A 19,778-nucleotide genomic window follows, 5' to 3' on the forward strand; every position below is an offset into this window, starting at 1 on the left:
GTTCAGAATCTTTATATATTACATTTTTGAAACTATGTTGGTGAAATTCCATCTCAGAATCATACATTTACGTTATTTCAGTCTCTGCATAATTACTCTGTTATTTTCACACAACTCCCTTTTGTACTATTGGGGACCTGATTGGTTATAATAGGGACCCACCAAATATTTAATTAAGCAATTGTTTCACCCACATGGTTACTCAATTATTTTCATGTTGCGTTACTCAATAGTGTTAGACTGATACCTGCTACCCAGGAGACTTTGCGGTTCGAAGTTTTTGGCAAAGGAAAAGATACAAAGGGTAAACTAAATGTCTAATGACACACTTTCCATCACTTGTAACGTCTGTTTGCTGTTGGTCCATCCCAAGAACCAGAGTAGCACTTCAAATGTATTGTTGTATTTATTTATTACAGTGAGCTTCCTATGGCTTTGGGCATGTTTTATCCAGACAACTATATATTCTGGTAGCCATACTTTGCACATAATTAGGGTGTTCAAAGCTTCCAAAGAAATGAGGTTTAATAGTGTCCGGTTTACCCCGTTACTATTCACACTGCCTTACAACCTGCTTAGAGAATGACAAAACACTTCACTCATAAACTAAGAAACTGCTTGTGGTCCCACCCCAACTATTGTCAAAATAGACAGGGTACCCCCTGTTAACCAACCACTCAGCCCACACGCACACAGACTTATTCACTTGCACACAACAGAAATCAGTGCTCCCTTTTTTTCTGCGTGTAAGAGATTACTCATGCCAAAAGAGAATTACTATATTTGGTACTGGATGCCAAGGATGCAGCAATAACAGCACATGTGAGCATTACAAAGTGTGTAATGTGGGTGGTTTGTGATACTGTACACCCCCCCCCTCTCTCGCCCTCCCTCTTTTCCTGTTCGTTTTCATCTTCAGACAGAAGCATTTTACAAAAACAACTAAATGAATCTAATGCATACCATGATGCCTAGAAAGGCCCTAGATTCTGATCCTACTAGTATGGCTCAGCTCACAGTTTTTATAAATTGGATTCATTTTTGATATTGCACCATTCTATCATGCAGAAGTTAACCTTGGTGGAACACTAAAGGGACCACTTAAACTGTAGGGCTGTTTAACTTTGAGTTCCATGGCTCTTTAGGACATCGTTTGGTTGTGGGAAACCTCCAGGTTTATCATTGACTCACTCAGAGAAAGATGGAACCACTCCACATAAGGAAACTAGGTTTGATGGGCTTAAGGTGCGTGAGGTCTTAAACGGGATGGTACAGGGGAACGATACAGTGTACACACTGTACAGACAAACAGGATCAACATCGGATGATAAACATTCCTTCTACCCTACAGTTTGTGCCAAGCTTGCCTCCAGGAAACCTGTTTATCTGTCTGTCCAAACATTAAAATGCAATTATGAATTTAGTATCCTTTCACAGAATAAATGGATCTTTACGAGTACAACATTTGCATATTAATTTAGCAAAAACAGGACAAATTTAACATGGACAAGTTTTGCATCGTGATCTATGAATATTCTATCCTGCATCATGACCATCATTTCTACTGCGTTTTACACCCACACAACACCTTCCCCCTGCTTTTTGACTTGACTTAAGGAACGCATCAGTGCCTGGGGGAGAGGTGTGAATAACGTGTGTGTGGTACAAGTGTGTATATAGAAAATTAAATGTGAAGAATAATCCATTACCAGTCTGGTCTTTGATGTGTAGGTGTCAAAGGATTACTTCACTTCCACAAAAAGGATTAAAATCATTGAACACTGGAGTGTTGTGGATTTGTATTATGTATTCAATGGTTCATGCCCTAAGAAAGAAAATTATCATCAATTTGGAGGATCATAAAGTTCATATTTTATCATCTAGTTATGATCTATTTTCAGTCAAGTCATTGAATTAAATTCTGTACAACTACTGGTAGCAATGCCGTTCAAAAACGTGGAACCATTTGTGAAAATGAAATGATTGATTCCTTTGTTTCCAGCAAGTATGCAATAAATAAAAACTGCTCCTCCATTGATACTGGAAACAACCCTTCATAAAAAATAAAACCTTTCATAAAAATAATAAACATAAACACATCACTTCTCATGTTGTCATATAAACAGTCAACATATATTGTGTTAGCTAATCCATGTTACTGTTGTTCGGTCCGTTGTGGGGAAACATAGCTCAGAAGGGTCAGCCCCTCAGCCCTGACTGACAGCTCCATGACCAGACAGAAAAGACTTGCAGAGATTGATAGGGACAGAGGGGCATCAATAAACTGTACTAGACAGGGCGGTTTCAAAGCCACAATAAAAAACAAAACCCTCAATCCACCACCCATTACCCATTTTCCCAGCATACAGGCCTACAGCATGGCCTGAAATAAAATGTAATAGTCCTTCATTTACAATATAAACACAAAATGATTTGCTACATAAATGCTTCAAAAATGTTTGAATCATTTCAGGGTAGGAGGACACCTAAAATGTGTGTTGGCAGCAAAGTAATGCTGTTCTGTTCCTGCCACTTGATGTGTTACATCTAGTGGAAATGACATGCAGATCTTTAGGGTCTGATGCTAGCAAAAGGCCTAAACAGATAAAATATGAGAAAACAATCAACAATTTATTTTCACAGTTGGGTCTTGTCATTAATAAGGGAAGAGGGACTTAAGTACTATGACAAATGCATTTTTTTACAGGGAGTGACAAGTTCACATGAATCCCAAGAAGACCCAGCCAAGCCTTTTTTCAAATGTATTACTTTTAATTAGGACACTGTCTTGTATGTTTCCCCACAAATGGGCAACGGTCTTCAGACTGAAAAATAACTTACCACTCTCACTATCACTGAGGTTTCTGTATTGTGTTTTTAAAAAGTTTATACCGTTATACATCATTCATTAAGATTGGAATATATCTTAGGGGTCTCATTAAGGCTGGACTGTATTGAAATAGAAATACATATTCTGAGAATAAATATACCACTCTATGCCACAGATCCTGACAGTGTAATGCCGTTAAAACATGTACAGTGTGATGCTCTGTGGCAAACAATGTGGCACTAATTATGTTTTTGGAAGAAAATGTTATACAATTGTCCAATAGAAACAATATTGTTTCCGCGACAGATCACGCACAGAGTGGCTTCATGCTGTCCCTCACTACTCGACCCTCACAAGCTATCGGTATTCTCCTTGATCTGTCCCAGATCCTGCTGTTCTTTCCCTCTAACCCTCAACTCAGAGGTTCTACATTCCATCTGAAAAGGCCGACATAGCCCATATCATCAGATGGAGTGCTTTCAATCAATGGGCCTTTTTCATCTGGGGCTGCCATGACGTCAGCACACACCCTCCTCTGATCTCTAGATCAAGGTGACCTCACGTGTAGCCGCCCCCTTCACCTTTTCCGGTTTTTCACTGTGGGGTCAAGAGCAGAAGTAGGCTCTGCATGTATGTTTTCATATTGCAGGGTTTCTCCATTCCATTTTCAGAAATGTATGTCTTTGCAGTAAGATTACTCGTCTTATGAGACAGTAATTTAGGAAGTAATTAATGATGGGCTTTCTGGAGGTTTCATCAAATACTTGTTTTAACCCGACCAAACTACTCTGTAACTGTTCTCTACAACCAACACCATGGCTCAGTTATAGTGAAACAGTCCTGGTCTTTAGTACATTTAAATAGCTTATGAGATATATTTAGGTAACTTATTACAGAAGTAAATCAGGCTTTTTCCCTGTTCTTGGTGTTCCTGACAGGACCAAGACAGTGGTTCTCTGTGATGTACTGCCTTCTAGATGTAGGTTAGGGTACTGCCAGGCTTCGTTGGAAAGTAGACTGATTCACCTCAAAAAGCAGGCTGGTCTGTGTGAATTATTTTTAGCCACAAGCTCAAATGTTTACAGATATGATTGAAAAGTACCTACATTGTATTTGTACATCTCAGTTAAGTAACGTTTGGCAATTGGTATCTTCCTTAGAGAAAAGAAAGTGTCAATGCCAATATATGTAGGGGTGGGTCGTAATACTTTTCATCATTGTAGAACGTATCGTGTCTGTCAGTGCAATAAGATGTCAGTGACAGCTGTTTAAAGGGGTGTATGGTTGTACACTGGAGTCATAAATCCACTTTCCCACTGGTAGAGCACAAAAGGCCAGCTGGGGAAGGAAAATGTGTGTGCACGTGCTGACCCAAGTAGTTAGGCATTTCTGTCCGGCCTACATTGGCACAGTTGAGTAGCAATAGAACTAGGACGTTTCTGGTTTCGGTTCATTAGGAACGCTTTTGGAAATGTTCAGTGTTCTGAAGTTGATCAGACGCCATTGTTATTTGCTGAATTCCTTTTAATTGCTAGGCACTGGGTGGGTAAGTGTGTGTTGCACTGACACAAAGCAATTGTCCAAATGGATGATTCATTTTTTGTACTGGGTAAGCGATGAGGTCATGATGTACCTTTTTGAATATCCCAACAATTTAGTTACTTTTGTCACAAATGATACTGGCTGGAGTGCTTTCATATGCTAGAGAACAGATGCTGTAAAATATGATTATGGCAATAAGTCGATAAAATAAGATATGGTAACCTATTGCTGTGGTTTTTTATTTGACCTGTGTGTCTGTATGTTAAGTGCTGTCCCACAGATTGCCTCGTGGAGGACTTTTAAGTTATGGTTAACTAGGTGTAAGAGCAAAGTATCTTTCAGCAATTCCAAATAAATCAAATGACGCATGTAAATTGTTGCTTCCAGCAAAAGCTTGAGGGACAGTTTTTTGAGCAATGATTGCTTTGTTCCAAAACATTGTTGAGTTGAAGCTGAACTTTTCATGCAACCAAAACACAGATCTCCATTGCTATACATTTTCAACTTTTTCAAATTGCTTGTTTATTGTTGCAGTAAGCCAAATGTATTTAATAACTGTGTTCTTTATGAAAATTCAATTTTGGAAGAATTCATGACATCTTGAAACCAACCACACTTAAATGTGTTTTATTAATTTTAACCTTCACAAAATTATTTCAATGCTGTTTTGTTGGCATCAAATCTGTAACTTTTAAGAATCCTAATATAAAAAAGGGGAAATTAAGCAAATGGACAGAATTGTATCAGTTAGGCTGGGAGACACCCTGCCCCCATTCTTCTATGCTTAAGATTTGAGCTGCAGGATAGGTTTTGCATGTTGTTCATGCGCCTTTGTCTCACATGCTGTTGTCATGTATGCTGATCAGTAAAGGTCAAGGTGTGGTCTGATTGAGACATTTGAGAGATGACCAGAGTTGATGGTTAGGTACAAATGGAAATGTGTACTATTGTGAAAAGCAAACGACTTCATTCACTCACATTTTAATGATTACGTCAGTTGAAACCTTGTGGTGCAGGTCATCTTTCCACTGATGTCATTAACACTATCAATGTATGGTCTCAACTCACAATTGCCAGTTGCGTTCTATACATAGGCCAATTGACTTAAACAGAAAACAGAGTTTTTATCTAGTTAATAAGCGTGTATATCAAATCATTTGCATTTCGTTGATGTCGAGGATATCTATGAATCCTTATCAATAGACATGCATACATAGATTGAATTGTGTCCCGGAGCACATTTGCAGTTAGGGTTTCAAATGCATGGGTTTAAATGTTGTCTGACACTTGTGCTGTGGGCCAAAGTTCAATAGATTAATTTATTTTGTGACTGAGCACACCACAGAAGTGTGGTACCAGACTAAAATTATAGCTTGAGTGTATTCTGTCATAGTTTAATTAAATCAGGCACTGCTCTTGAGGTTCCTGAAAAAAGGGAGATACATGCAATGTAGATTCCAATCCCAAACAATTATCAAATATGAATAGACCGTTCTCATGGGTAATCCAAAATAGGGAACTTGTTGTTAGAATGTTCCAAGTGTTATAGAGAGGGGCACACTAAATAGTCCCAGGGAGCTGGTTAGGAATACTTTGTGACTAACAAAGCATGGACACAAATGACTTGGTATGGTTATTAGAGCATGAATCAAGTGCAGAGACAACGCTTTAAATAAACAGCCTGCACTGTGAGGCCCAGACAAGGCCTCTCGGTGTTATGTTGGACCCGATGGACCGTCCAATAATAGGATACGCATTCAAAGGAACAGGAAGCCATAATGCTGATCGGTGTCGTCTCCTTTCCAAATTGCCGTTATGATTGACCTACAATCCAGCTATGGTAAAGTGAGGTGTGCCATTTCTCTGAGACATGCTGTTTTGTAACATTCATGACATGTAGTGGATGACAAGATGGCTTGCAGTTGGTCATTATTAAAACGTATAACTATGTTCCATTGAATCATCCATCAATTATTAACAAATACAAAGTCAATTCAATGTATATTCCGTTGCTACATTCATCTTGTCACAGATGCTTTTTCAGTTGTAGACAGGAAGTGACATGAGGGTTATCACAGAGAGTCGTATTTTATCTAATTAGCGGGTGGGGTACTAGCGTCTCATGACTTAAGTGTTTTTCGTTTTCAGGGACAGTGCCTGTTTAATGAGGGGACGTTTTATATTTACTATTGATTAAAGGCATTGATTCTTTTAAAGGAATTCATACCATGCAGCTGCTGAATTGTTTAGAGGAGCAAGGTCAATATATACCAGTCATTAAATCAAGCCCAGTAATAACCTATAATAGTATTTGTTTAAACCAAATATACACATTTTCTTCATATCGATTTGTGTAAGTCAATATTTATATTTTTTGTTTGTATTTTTACAAAACCTACATGACATTTCACATTGTGTAGTTTGTGGACATGGTCAGGTGGTTATTTTACTTTAAAGTTTGCTTCTTGGAAAAAAATGTCTAGCTAATAGATCTCAATAACTCGTAGTGCAATGCAATTTTTTGTATTAATAGAGCCGATTCCATCTGAACCGAGGAATATCGTTTGCATATTTCAAGCTATGCTCTTATTTTGAAGTTCTGTTTAGAGCTTTTATCGGAAATGACGCTCCCGGAAATGAGTTTCGAAGAACAACAAAAAGAAGGCCTGCCTGCTACTCTTGCCAGATGTGTGTTTAACACTACAGATAAACTAACAAACTACGGAGATACTCTTGTGTACTTTTACATTTGAATGATGTATAGGCCAAACTTCAGACAACAAAGCCCGGGAGTGGGTTCAAGACGGGGAGGTTTTCGAAACTCAACTCCTACGGGGGACAATGGCGCAGGATCTCTCCAGGATGTATTTCCATCACCAGCATGGGCATTTCGTGGTGGCCCACCTCCGTCTTTTGCATCACCAAGATATGGGCAGTTTGACTCCCCAAATAATACCCCACGACATTTTGGTGGCAACGCTAGAGGTTGTTATGGCGGAAGTGATGGTAAAATGAAATTTGATAACAGCGCATCACCTGGATATACACCTCGTAGATGGAATCCGAATCAACAAGGCGGTTCTCCATACAGAAATTCTAGTCCCAGGCGGTTTATGGAATATGGGGTAAATGTCAGTTTCACATTTCTATCGTCAATTTCTTAATGTTATTTTATTTTCCCTATATATAATTAATTGTTCGATCTCTACTTAAGAATTCACCACGGAATTCATCCCCCTTCGGGTCGACACATGGCAGAGGTAAGGGGTCAGATGGTGTGGAAAAGTATTACAACCCAACTATGCTGCAAGACCCCTGGGCTGTTTTACAGCCAGTTGCAGTAACAGACTCTAAATGCCAACAATCCACAAACACGGGCAAGTCTGGGAGATACTACTAAAGGAATATAGCATATAGTATTTGTTTATGCGTGTTTTGGTTTAGGAGGTGCATTTCTAGCAGTCTTAACAGCATCCTTCATCGGATTTATGGTGTGGAAGGGGAATCCTCTGTTTATATTACAATTCAGACAGCAGTAGAAATTAACGGATTTCGGCTTTATTCAAATCATGTGAAGAGCCATTTTATCACTATCACGCAAAAATGTGTGGTTGCCCTTCAGTATACATTAATGTAGATGTTACGTCCTGCATTCTATAGTCATTGATATTGAAATGTCCCCTATCCAGGTCACTCACTGTCCACTGTGATTGTAAAACTAAATGTGAAATTTCCTAACACCAGATTATCTATCCTGAAACTTCTACACTAGCAATGTTTTATCAGTGAGACAGCTAGAAATTAAAAGCAGCTTTTAAAAATGAGCACCTGACCAGGTAAGCCATGGGCAGGAGAATGTTAAAATGGATGAAGAGTCCCTTTCACCTTGAATACAGCCCTCAATTGCTCTCAGTATATCACAAGAATACTGAGTAACGATGGGAAAACATTGGAAAAGGAATTTTAGGATTTATTTCTGTGTGTTTTATTAAAGATTTTAGTGCAAATGTTCTGTATCTTAAAATCAAATGTGTATATTTTTAAATCATTTTTTAAAACAATTGTCTATAATTAAAAGCTGTGACAAAGACAATATTGGAAAATAAAAATTGTGTATTGAATTGAAACCCCCTTCAGATTGTAAATGTAATTACAATTCAATACAAATAAACAATAATAATTTACCATTTTGTGATTATGGTAAAATAATAATCCCAGTTATGTTAATTAAATGCATCAGCAGGAAGGACAGTATACAGTTTGTATATTTTTTCATCAATTACTACAAAATTTGATACACTTGTGTTGCATTTTGGAATTTTTTTAAATAAAAAAACATGGGCAACTTAACAGATTCCAATAGAATCTTGATCATGAGAAAACTATTTTGCACTGCAGAAAACTTTTGATTAAAGCAGCAATTAAATTTGAATTCTTAGTTCAGTAACTGGAGCATCAGCAATTGAGGGTTTGTGGCCAGAGACAGAACTTTTCTGAAACTCGTCAATCATTTCTTGTTCTGAGAAATTAAGGCCAATACTTGCTAAAATTGCCAAGAAACTGAATATCCCTTCACAGAACAGCTTGACAATGTCACGTTTACCAACAACCTTACACCAGACCGTTCACTTACTCTTGAAATGTAATTGGTTGTAAATTGACCCTACTTATGAAATTCTTCTTAATATATGCATACAGGGGGGATCAGGTGGCTGAGTGGTTAATGAGTCGGACTATTAATCAGAAGGTTGTTGGTTCGTATTTTAGCAACTGCAAAATTTAATATAAAATGCCTTCACATGGTTAACTGAGAACGAACAAGACTGTCACAAGATGCAAAATGTAATATTATAGTGGCATGCCAAATTTTATATGTATATATTCAATTCTGAACATTAAATAAATGTATTAAAATACGTTAATACGTTTTAAAGATGCTTTATTTGCATCTTACTTAGACTTTCAATACAGAGTTTAGAATTTTATCAGCAGCACCTTTGACAAAGCAGAATAATTTACCAAGCAATAACCGTCGGGCATCAACAGCCAAGCTAATATATACCCAAATTGGATGTATTCAAAAACCCCTATCTAAATAATAAACAAAATGCGTTAGTAATCTTAGAGTTCTGCTGAAGTTTGCAATTATTGCACAAATTACTTTTACATTGTAGTAAATTATTTAAACAAAAATACATTGAATCAAAAAAGCACTGCGATAGCCGGTATAATCCTTGCATATAATTCCTGTCAAAAAAGCCTTGTCTGCCTCCAAGTGGTCCAGTGTTCACTCTACAAAGCTGGAGCTCTGAACTTGGGCTTCTTCTCTTGACAGACCAAATCCTCACCAAAATGAACATGTAAATTCATAGTCCCTCCTTGCAGCCACCTTTATCCTCCTCTTCTTGGTTTCTTAAGATCCACATGTCTTTATCCCACCGATGTGTAACGTAAGCAAAAATACAATAATTGTTCTCAGAATACTCTGTTCTGGCAAGCCATGTCCAAGCAAGCACGCCATTTGAATTTAAATAATTAGCAATGCCATCTTAAACCCAACCAGCTTGGTTTGTGGTTTATAGACAGCCACAAATTGTAGGCTACAATAATGATTCCGGTCACTTTGTTTCATACCGGTGTGGCCCTCCATTCCTTACCCTCTGTAAGTGCTCTGGGTTGGTGAATAAAAACACTGTAACGTACACCCTGATTGGCTGCCGCTCTCACAAAACCGCTGTTAGCGGTCATGGTGACAGCCTGCAAGGAGTCTCCTGTGCCAAAGATCATGAGTGAGCGGTGGTTTACTTTGGAGCTGGTTGTCAGTCGCTGGGTGCGATCTGAGGGCTGGTCAGGCACCACATGGAGCCGGGCTAGGAGTTTCTCTGCACGGGCCTTCTCCCCAGGCCCACCCAGTGTTTCAAGGATGACCCGGAAGTCCTGAACAGCAGATTGGCAGGCATACAGCTCCTTGTCCTGCATGAACTCCTCCAGACAAGGCAGCACCTTCTCCCGACGCTCCTGTGCTGCCTGCTCTGTTAGGACCTGCTCCTTGAAGGTAAAGTGGCAGCTGCCATGGCTGAGTGAAGACACGTAGGTGATGAGTGTAGTGATATCTAGGTTGGCCCGTTTACACACATCCACTTTCACCTCTGTCGGGAAGGCCAAGCTAGCTACAATGGTGTCCCTGTCTACTCTAGTGTGCTCCATACACAGTTCTCCATTGTCATCTTCATCCGTTGAGTCACCTCCTTCAACAAAATGCTCTTTGTCCTCAACGACCTCGCTCTCAGCCCCTTGATCATCAGCATCATCCACCTCCCCATCATCTTCCGTCACTACGGAGTTCACTGCAACAATGTCGCCTCGCACAGAAATGCCCATTTCTCGCAGACGATCTGCCATAGGGCAGGAAACGCCATTATAGAAGGCAAAGATAATGTGTGGATTGCTGTACTGGACGGGCTGCTGATGGCTGGCCTGGATAAAGTCCTCGGCTTGATGCACCACACTCTTGTCCCCATACTGTCCTCGCCCCTGCCAGATATTATGCAGGGCCTCTGCCTTGCGCCCAATGGCTTTAACCCAGGTATGCCCACCATTAGCAACAACATCAACCACCAGTGACTGCTTTACGCCATCAGTGTCCTCATAAGCAAAGACATGAAGAACACTAATCACCCCTTCCAGGCTTTCAGCTGACTCAACTATAGCTTTGAGGTGAGTAAGATTGGTGCTCTGGAGATGGGATTCTTTGATCGAAACCTTACCAGCATCCACCTTGGAGAGAAACCGGAGTTCTGCACGCAGCTTGCTGCAAAGTTTAGCTCTTCCTTCTACATCTTGTGACTGTCGGTCACATAGAAGATCCACTCGCCCCAGCAGCTCCTTGGCCACCCTGATTCGCTCTTGAAGCATAGCTTGCACAGCCATCACATGGGCATTATTCCTGAAGACACAAAACATTTTTACCAGAAGACCAAACCTTTTCTGCCACCTGAAAATGTAAAGGGTTGCGGCATTCATTGATATACTATAGAACGTTTTAAATCCTTTCTAGAAACCACACAAAAGAATAAGTTAAACATTGAGCCATAAACTTCATAGGGCAGAAGGATTGGAACCTGTCACTTCTCACTAAAGGGGTAGTGTAAACACCGTGTACATGGAGTTTCTTTATTTGCATCACCAGCACAGAAAAATGAAGTACCTTTCTGAAATCGAAATCCTGTTTATCACAGACACAATGATTGCAATTAATTGATTTATTGCATGTAACCAGAATCGGATGCCTTTATGAAAAGCCCCAGACATGTTTAATGCTGAGTTGAGAATACCACAGCAATTTTAAGGTCGCTGGCAGATTTGCTGGATACGATTAGCCTACGTAGCTAGTAGTCGCAACTGAACCTAGCTAGTAGTAGCTAATGACTGAACTAGCCTAAAGTCCAGGAGTTAACCTGTAATAGCCATAGCTCTAGCAATCTTGCGAATATTTTAACGCAAGCCACGTTAACAACGAAAACGAATTTGAATTGCCATATTTGTATTAGTCATGGAGTATTACAAATGTGTATAAAAGGGTCCGACCCCGCCTTACTTACCAAGCTGGTCTAGCTAACAACCAACAAGCCACAGCACAGTCACTAGCGAGCTAGCCAGCAAAGTTGACTGAGTAGTAGATAGCTAACAAGTAACTAGATACAATGTACACGTTGTTTGGCCATATGTTTAGTCTTAAAATGACAAATTAAGTAATGTGTTAATTTCAAACCAATTAAAAGGCCAAAATACCATAAACGCCTATGAGAACCTTGCAAGCCGACTGCCGTTAGCAGCGTGCTAGCTTACGTAGTTTGGTACCAACAAGTCGCACACGTAGGTACGGTCCTCTTCTCTCTCTTTTTTTTCTGACGACAAACCGCTGATCGCATCCAACTTAAAGATTCAGATGCGCCACCTACTGTGCAGGAGTGTATGGCCATTCAGAGTCAGCTTCAACAAAAAATCGAATTTCCGGTTGATTTCTTGCATATTTTCTGAAAGTTTCCTTTTAATTTAATATCTATGTAAAAAGTATATATGTAAAATACACACAATTCTTCTGACATTTTAAAACAACTTAAAATAATTCTGATTCTGAGATTAGATATGTTTTGGTCCCATTAAAGGGCTTTCAAAGGGCATTTCTTCTTTCTTCGGTATTGTGAGATGGGATGGGTTGGACTGTATTAAATCCCATTTGTCAGTCAGTCACTCCCAGTCACAGCTCACTGAATTACTAGTTAACCAGTCCAGATCACGAACAGTAGTCGGTAAATCAGTGTCTGGAGCTATCTAGATTGCTAGTTGTCTGTAAGATTCAGTTGTTGTATTTGTCAAACATAGCAATGATTTAGCTGTGGTGTTTATTTGAGCCCGTCAGACACTCCGATTTTCTGTTTGGCGAGACTGTGTAAGCAATGCAAAGAAAGCCAGGTACACAGATAGGATCATGCTAAATCTCGACAGCATATTGTATTTCCTACATCTGATCATGTGTGTGAATGTTGTACTTTAATCGATATTGTAAGACTGCATTATACAGTGTATTATTATTCATTCAGTGCACTCAGGCAAGCAAACTTTCTAAGCATGAAGGTGCCTGTGACTCAGTTTGCAGTTTGCAATGTCAGCGTTCTGGACACTGGCCATTCATTTTATATTTTATTTGGACAAAATGTGAGCCTTCAGGACACTGGCCATTCATTTGATACTATATCTGGACAAAATGTAAGGCTTCTGGACACTGGTCATTCATTTCATATTGCATCTGGACAAAATTTCGGCCTTCTGGATTACTAACATTCAGGCCACTCGACTAAGCCGCTGGCAAAACAAGTTTGCTTCATCGGTTTCAGGACCCTGGACAGCGCATTAAATCTCACGCATGTTGTGAATATGAGGGAATGGGCTGCTCCAATGTCCCAGTGTAAGCAGGTCTGTGATGGAGTTTTTCTTAATAGAGTGAGTGGTATTTAAAGCGCCAAGTCAGCGCGTAAACCGTGTGTCTAGAAGGGAGGATGATCTGAACACACAACCAGCATTGAAATCCGAGCATAACACTAAGATTGATTACCCAGATTGATTACCCAGAGGCTGATTTGATAGCTGGTCTATAATCAAAAACAAGAAGCTTACACATTCAAGGGGGACACTCTAAAGTAAAAGAGAGGGCAAATGCAATCCACTTTCTCTAAGTATTTGGGTATGATTATACTTTAATATGCTCTAAAAATACAAATCTTTACACCTGCATTTAAAAATGTTCTGTAAATATGTTGGTCAGCTGGTGTGATGACTCAGATGGTCCACATGGGAGGGTTCTAGTCTTCCTCTGTGGGGAGGCCGCAGCAGCAGCAGGAAAACAATTCACAAACACGCCTGAAGAATCCACGGATGCCTCCTTTCTTACGCTTTTTCAGAAGGTCCTGACTGACATCTGAAAATGACACCACTTTGATGATTATTCATACTCTGCATGCCACAGGGGAACACATTTTTTTCACATTTCACATAATAGAAACAATTTGGATGTCGAGGTCAACAAGTAGGCCCACACTCACCACGGTTCTCCTCTGCCACATCTCTGCACACATCTCCCAGAACCTGAATGGTCTAGAGACACAGTACCATGTAAGAGAACCGAAACAACATCTACCTTACGGTAGGAACCATTGACATTATCCAGAATGAATAACAATACGTTGCAATGCCATTTAACATGATACAAAGTTGATACAAATATCAAATTTTTCCAAACATCAATAGATTGTTGTGTCTCACCATGGGGTGATGGAGATCAGAAGTGGTTGCTTGGACACAGCCAATGACCATGCTGGGTTTCTCATCTGAGAGTTTAGGCTCCACCTTGGGTGCTTCAACCTCCAGGAGGTTGTTCAAAGTCTCTTCTGAGAATCTGGATGCAGCAGTGGTCTTTGGAGACCTCGGGGAAGGCTGAACCTGGTCTGAGGTGACCTCAGTGATAACTGCCTTCATCACTTTATCATTGTGAGCCATGACTGGTTCCTGGAGAAAGTCCTCCATGGCAACTGCAAGACATCTGGCCTGGGCAGAGATCTTGGGGGCAACCTCAGGAAGGTCGTCTTTCACTGTTAAGCCTTCGCTGATGTTGTTGTTCTGTAAACATAGTATAAAGGTTTACTGATTTTTGGTACACATTATATACTGTGTTTGGCAATACAGGTCACAAGGAAATAGTGAGATGTTTAACTTTTGCAATTGCGGCCATTACATTATCGGCGATCGCTCTAGCTGCTTTCAGGAGAAGGTCTTTCATGGAAACTTCAGGGGTACCAGCTGTGGTGACGATTTCACACATCTGGTTGGAGAAGTTCTCTGGTACATCAGTGCCCCAGTCCCTCATCTTCAGCAAAAAAAGTATTATTTATGTACATGTGCCGGAGGTGTCTTGATATTGAACACATGCCAATGCCAGAAAGGCTTTATCTTGAGATCTATTCACAGTTATGTACTGTATGATATTAAAACATCTTCCGTTATTTTCCGTTAAAACATATTAAAAACATGACACAATAACAATACCTCCATATCATCCATGATAGCCGAGATCATAGAACGAGTCACAGCCAGACCATCAAATTCTGTGCTGTCGTGTCCTATCAGCTGGAAGGATGTTAAGGCATGCTCAAACTTCTGGAAGATGGCAATCACCATGTTTTTTACCACTCTGTGAGTGATGGATCCCAGTGCTGAGACATCCTGGGGATTGAGCACAGAGCTGGCTACATCCTCCACAAGCCTGAAGACATCTACAATAGCTGCCTTGGCCCACAGTCCCTCACTGGAGGGGAGGCCTGGCTGCTCAGAGTTGAACAGTGATCCCCATAGCAGCTTTTCTCTGTCCTCCAAGAGGTAGTTGAGAGTAATTGTCACCAACTCAGGGACCAGCTTCTCAGCTCTTTGGAGCAGCATTGATGTGCTTGTTGGCACCTGCTCATTTGGAGACCCTGCATCCCCAGCAGGTGGAGAGGACTCCATTTTGCCATTCATGTCATGCATGGTGCTGCACGCAAGGTTGGAAAACAGGAGGAGGAGGAGATTCCTGACCTCAGCTTCGGCTGATGGCCTAATAATGCACAGGAACATATCAAGTCCCTCCAAGGTGACCTAGAAGAATGGGAATGAGAGAGTGTGAAAGAGAGAGAATGAGAGTTAAGAGAGATAAGGAAATGGTGAGAAGTCCACTCTACCAGGATTTTCCCGGGTGTCTCATGGGAAAACTTCCTGATGTTGTCTCATAGCCTACCTTCCTCCCAAACTGCTTAGAGAGACGTCGCTCCTCCTCCAGTTCTGTAAAGACCTTTTTCTCAATCCCCTCCATCGTAGGACAGCTGAGGACATGTTGAGGTCTACAGAAGTGGACATGATTGACTGACACACATTTTCAGTGAATGTTATAGAATTGTAAAATGTGAGAAACGTAAAGCTTGCTTACGCTGGTCCGAATCTTGCCTCTCTCAACAGAAAATCTTTAATATGCTCCAAGTTGACCTGGTCAGGAACATCTCCCAGTTTCTTGAGGATCAAGAACTGTCGCATGATAGTTTTCTGCAAGATACATACTGAATTTACTGGTCTATGGGGATGGTTGTAGTGATCATCATGCTACTAGTCCAATAGCACAATATTACCTGTCCTGTACACAAATCCATTGTAAGATTCATCATCAAGCAGACGACTACTACCCTAGAGAATGAGACAATAATGTTTTGAACCAACAGAAACATTAAACATTATTAGATCAGATGTAGGCCTAGAAATAAACATTTTGACGATTTGAAAACTAGGCTATCTGTAATATTACGGAAATCCAATGTAGGCCTAGACCAACCGACCACGCAGGTTATGTTAAGCATGATAGAGAAAAGTTGGAGCCTACCAAACCTAAAATATTCCGAACTGGCTTGAAATACCTCAATTTAAAAGTCTTAAATAAATGTGTGTGAAGCCAGAGTTGTCATAAGGTCGAAACCTACAATCGTCGACGGGTGAGACGTAGTTTGTTGTGTTAAGCTGCCATAATTATCTGTTTTACTTTTCCTTTGACAAATGAGACCGCCCCACATAACATGTATTCAGTGTTACATGATTTGACTAATGAGAGAAGGCTACTTACCTCACACTAAGAAGCAAACGGAACCGTTGATTGGGGTTACTTTTTTTGATTAAATACAGTGAGCGCACTAAATATGTTGTTTAGTGGTGTTGATTTGCCAGTGAATGGTTATACCACCCGTATGAACGTTTTAGATGCAGTTTTTGGAATGTTGAGTAATTGTGACACTTTTATTATCAGGGTTCTATGAGATTACCATACCTCTCAATGTGTGTGTGTATATGTGTGTGTGTGTGTGTGTGTGGGGCGGGGGGGTGCTTCTGATTGGCTGGTAGGTGCCATTTAATTCATTATAAATAGCAGGACAAGTTATTCCTTACTTCTCAGCGCGAGAAATACAAAGTGTTGTTTGAGAGCGTGAGAAATGGTTGAAATACGTGAGTCTCCCGGCGAATGCTGAGACTTGAGAGCCCTGCTAGTAAACCTGGTACTTGGATTCTACATTATCTGGCCAGAGCCAGTACAGAGCCAGAAGCCAGAATAAACATTGACATCTACTTCACTGATGAAAATGTTCAGCTTTGAAAGATTAGTTGCAAAAATGTGATCTACAGTATTTCACAATGACGAAAGTATTTTTGATTATGCTCATTAGACCTGATGATTATTGACATATGCACTTTTTGTAAAGCTCTCTCTTATAAGTCGCTTTGGATAAAAGTGTCTGCTAAATGACTAAATGTAAATGTAAATGATAAACATGATCTAACATTTAACAAACTCCCTAAACCCACATACTTGTTTAGATCACTGTATATGACAACATTATTTATATAGCTCAATTGTGTAAAGTGTAAAAAGTTAAATCAAATCACAAGTGTTTTTGTGGTTCATATACTTTTGTATTTCTAACTTTTTTTCTGTAGAGGGTGCCATTTCTTAGTCAAAAATGCAGGCACGCACACTTTAAATATTCTTTCCTGTCAAGCTCTGTGACCTGACCAGAATGAACTCATTAGAGGCATATGTGTTTACAACAGTACATGTGTCTGAGAGAGAGAGAAACAGAGGGAGAGAGAAAAAGAGTGTGTGCAGTGTAGCATGATCAGGGGTGTCCCCTTCTGACTGACACATCCTTTTTCCCCTAAGTGAACATTGGCAAAGGAGACAAGTAACTGGCGCCAGCCATCAAATCACCCCCTGCCCCCTGACTGATCCCCAATTATGTCCAGAAGAAAAAATGGTGTCCCTTTGAAAAGCGTTCTTAATCAAACCCAATTAATTCCGCTCATTTCCCTTATTATTTCCACCATGGAACACGTCCTCCCAGTCAGCCTGCTAACTGCAGCACAGGCCCTAACCGAGGGCATGCTTCACCAAACAAAATAACAGATAATGTGGTAATTAGTAAGTAGTTAAGGGTGTTTCTCTTCCAAATTCTGAGGCCGACCTTTATGTTGAACAACTGCCAAATGATCCCCCCCTTACACCAGGTGTTTTTTTTTTAGTTTGGTCAAGTTAACTAATGCTAAACACAAAAACAGCGATATGACATCAGAAATGACTAAAACAGTAAGAAACAACTCAACAATTAACTTCTGCAAAGAACCTTTTGCACTTTTCCTGTTCCATATTCTCCTCATGCTTAGTTTATGTGTTTAACCGATAAGCGTGCTCTCAAATGGTTTTGGCTGATATATGAATGATCAATAATGGAACATTTAAGCCATGTGGTCTGTGGGTGCCTCAGTCCTAAGTCTGTCTATCATTCACGCTCCATACTCGATCACACCAGGTTATTAGCCAGTCACGGCCTCACTTCTAAGCTCCCCGAGACCTCTCCCTGACCTGCTGCGTGTGTGTGTGACAGGTCTTTCTTATTAGTAACAACTGGGACAAGATGTCCAAATTCTCAGAATAGTCAGACAGGTGGTAAGTCCAAATTCAATATTTCAGTTCTATATCATCCTACAGCATTGATCACTTTGGCATGTCGTTGACCCAGATGGGATCTTCCAAGTGTCCCATCTGCCCTCATACACACACACACATACACATACGCACACACACACACACAATGCACAGAGGATTGGCTGGCCCACACAGGACACTTTAGTGCGTCCTCAGGGCAATTAGAAGGCCAGGCCAGGCCTGTGTTCAGGGCCTTCTGACACCCCTGGTGAGGCCTGATGGAGTGGAGCCTCATCTGCCTAACAGCCTGGCAGGACTCCACGGGCCTGGAGGAACACAGAGCCCAGAAACAACAGGTCACCCCCAGATCTCGCTCTGTGAGCTCTTACATTGGCCCATTGTACGCCGGTTCTCATTAACAGCATTAAGTCATGTCGTGGGTCAGTAATGCATAGTGCTCAGAGGGAAACTTACAAGCTTTAACCATCTTAGTGTTTCTATTGTATCTTTATTACCATTTGCACATGGAACATGGAAGTGTACATCATTCTGTAGGTTTGTGAAAACACAGGAACTGCATAACAAACAACTAAACATAGTTAATCAATTAAAAAAACATGTTTATTAAATATTTTCTCACCCACCGTAAATCATCTTTTTAATTTTAATTCTTTGGCTTTTTTATACACTGGAGTGAACCTGAAACAAAAAGGATGCAGAATATTGATGCTATTGTCATTTAGATCTAAACTGTCACCATTTAAAAATGGAAAGACATTTTCAATTGTAGAACTGCAGTTAAATGAATTGTTTATAGAATGAGATTTTAACATATTACTAGAGACTGTACAAAGATACAAAAATGCAAGTTTTGTGAAGGAAACTATTGAGGTAACATGTACATGTATCTTAGGAATACTCTATTCAGTTTTGACAAATTATGTCATGTTTTAAGGTCTAACCCCAAAGGTCTGTCATTTTTTACGCCTGTTAGAGCCTTTGACCATTTTCTTTCAACAACCATAGACAAAAGAATATAATCAATAGTGCTTAACAATGAATCGACCCAGTTTAGTGACACATCAGGCTGCTTAACCCCACATAACCCCCTCCTCACACACACACACACACACACACACACACACACACACACACACACATACACATACACAGTGAACACCATCTGACTTTGAACTCAACATTAACAACCGCCACATTCTTTGAGTCTCGTAACAAAAAAAAAACATTTGTAAAAAGTCATGCCTGTGTATTTATTTCTTCACAACAAACACAGAAATTACTAAAACAAATCAAGTTGCCTGTTTGGAACACCTTTTAAACGATGCACTGAACATCAGT

The 19,778-nt window shown here is 40.2% G+C and overlaps 3 protein-coding genes across 5 annotated transcripts; 1 reads left to right on the top strand and 2 right to left on the bottom strand.

Moving 5' to 3' along the window:
- Nucleotides 1-7,003: 7,003 nt before the first annotated feature.
- mplkip (M-phase specific PLK1 interacting protein) lies at nt 7,004-8,499 on the top strand. Its single transcript, XM_084708338.1, has 2 exons — nt 7,004-7,497; nt 7,587-8,499. Exons 1-2 carry the CDS (start codon nt 7,126-7,128, stop codon nt 7,770-7,772), a joined length of 558 nt encoding a protein of 185 aa, XP_084564464.1. The 5' UTR covers nt 7,004-7,125; the 3' UTR covers nt 7,773-8,499.
- Nucleotides 8,500-9,261: 762 nt separating this feature from the next.
- Nucleotides 9,262-12,292, bottom strand: c10h7orf25 (chromosome 10 C7orf25 homolog). 3 transcript variants are annotated; one of them, XM_084708337.1, is made up of 2 exons: nt 12,221-12,292; nt 9,262-11,318 (listed from the first exon to the last, which is right to left on the bottom strand). In XM_084708337.1, exon 2 carries the CDS (start codon nt 11,300-11,302, stop codon nt 10,001-10,003), a length of 1,302 nt encoding a protein of 433 aa, XP_084564463.1. In that variant the 5' UTR covers nt 11,303-11,318; nt 12,221-12,292; the 3' UTR covers nt 9,262-10,000. The 3 variants fall into 3 exon arrangements, with proteins under 3 accessions (XP_084564463.1, XP_084564462.1, XP_084564461.1); XM_084708336.1 differs by having other exon boundaries at nt 12,164-12,264; XM_084708335.1 differs by having other exon boundaries at nt 11,974-12,264.
- Nucleotides 12,293-13,694: 1,402 nt separating this feature from the next.
- On the bottom strand, nt 13,695-16,667 carry LOC146271135 (uncharacterized). Its single transcript, XM_084708409.1, has 9 exons — nt 16,569-16,667; nt 16,084-16,138; nt 15,888-16,000; nt 15,699-15,801; nt 14,975-15,559; nt 14,664-14,795; nt 14,195-14,548; nt 13,975-14,026; nt 13,695-13,850 (listed from the first exon to the last, which is right to left on the bottom strand). The coding sequence occupies exons 2-9, from the start codon at nt 16,117-16,119 to the stop codon at nt 13,735-13,737; spliced, it is 1,491 nt and encodes a 496-aa protein (XP_084564535.1). The 5' UTR covers nt 16,120-16,138; nt 16,569-16,667; the 3' UTR covers nt 13,695-13,734.
- Between the last annotated feature and the right edge of the window lie 3,111 nt (nt 16,668-19,778).

The sequence above is a fragment of the Hypomesus nipponensis genome, chromosome 10 (genome assembly GCF_054491055.1).
Source record: "Hypomesus nipponensis isolate SF chromosome 10, ASM5449105v1, whole genome shotgun sequence".
In the NCBI taxonomy this organism is placed as follows: domain Eukaryota; kingdom Metazoa; phylum Chordata; class Actinopteri; order Osmeriformes; family Osmeridae; genus Hypomesus; species Hypomesus nipponensis.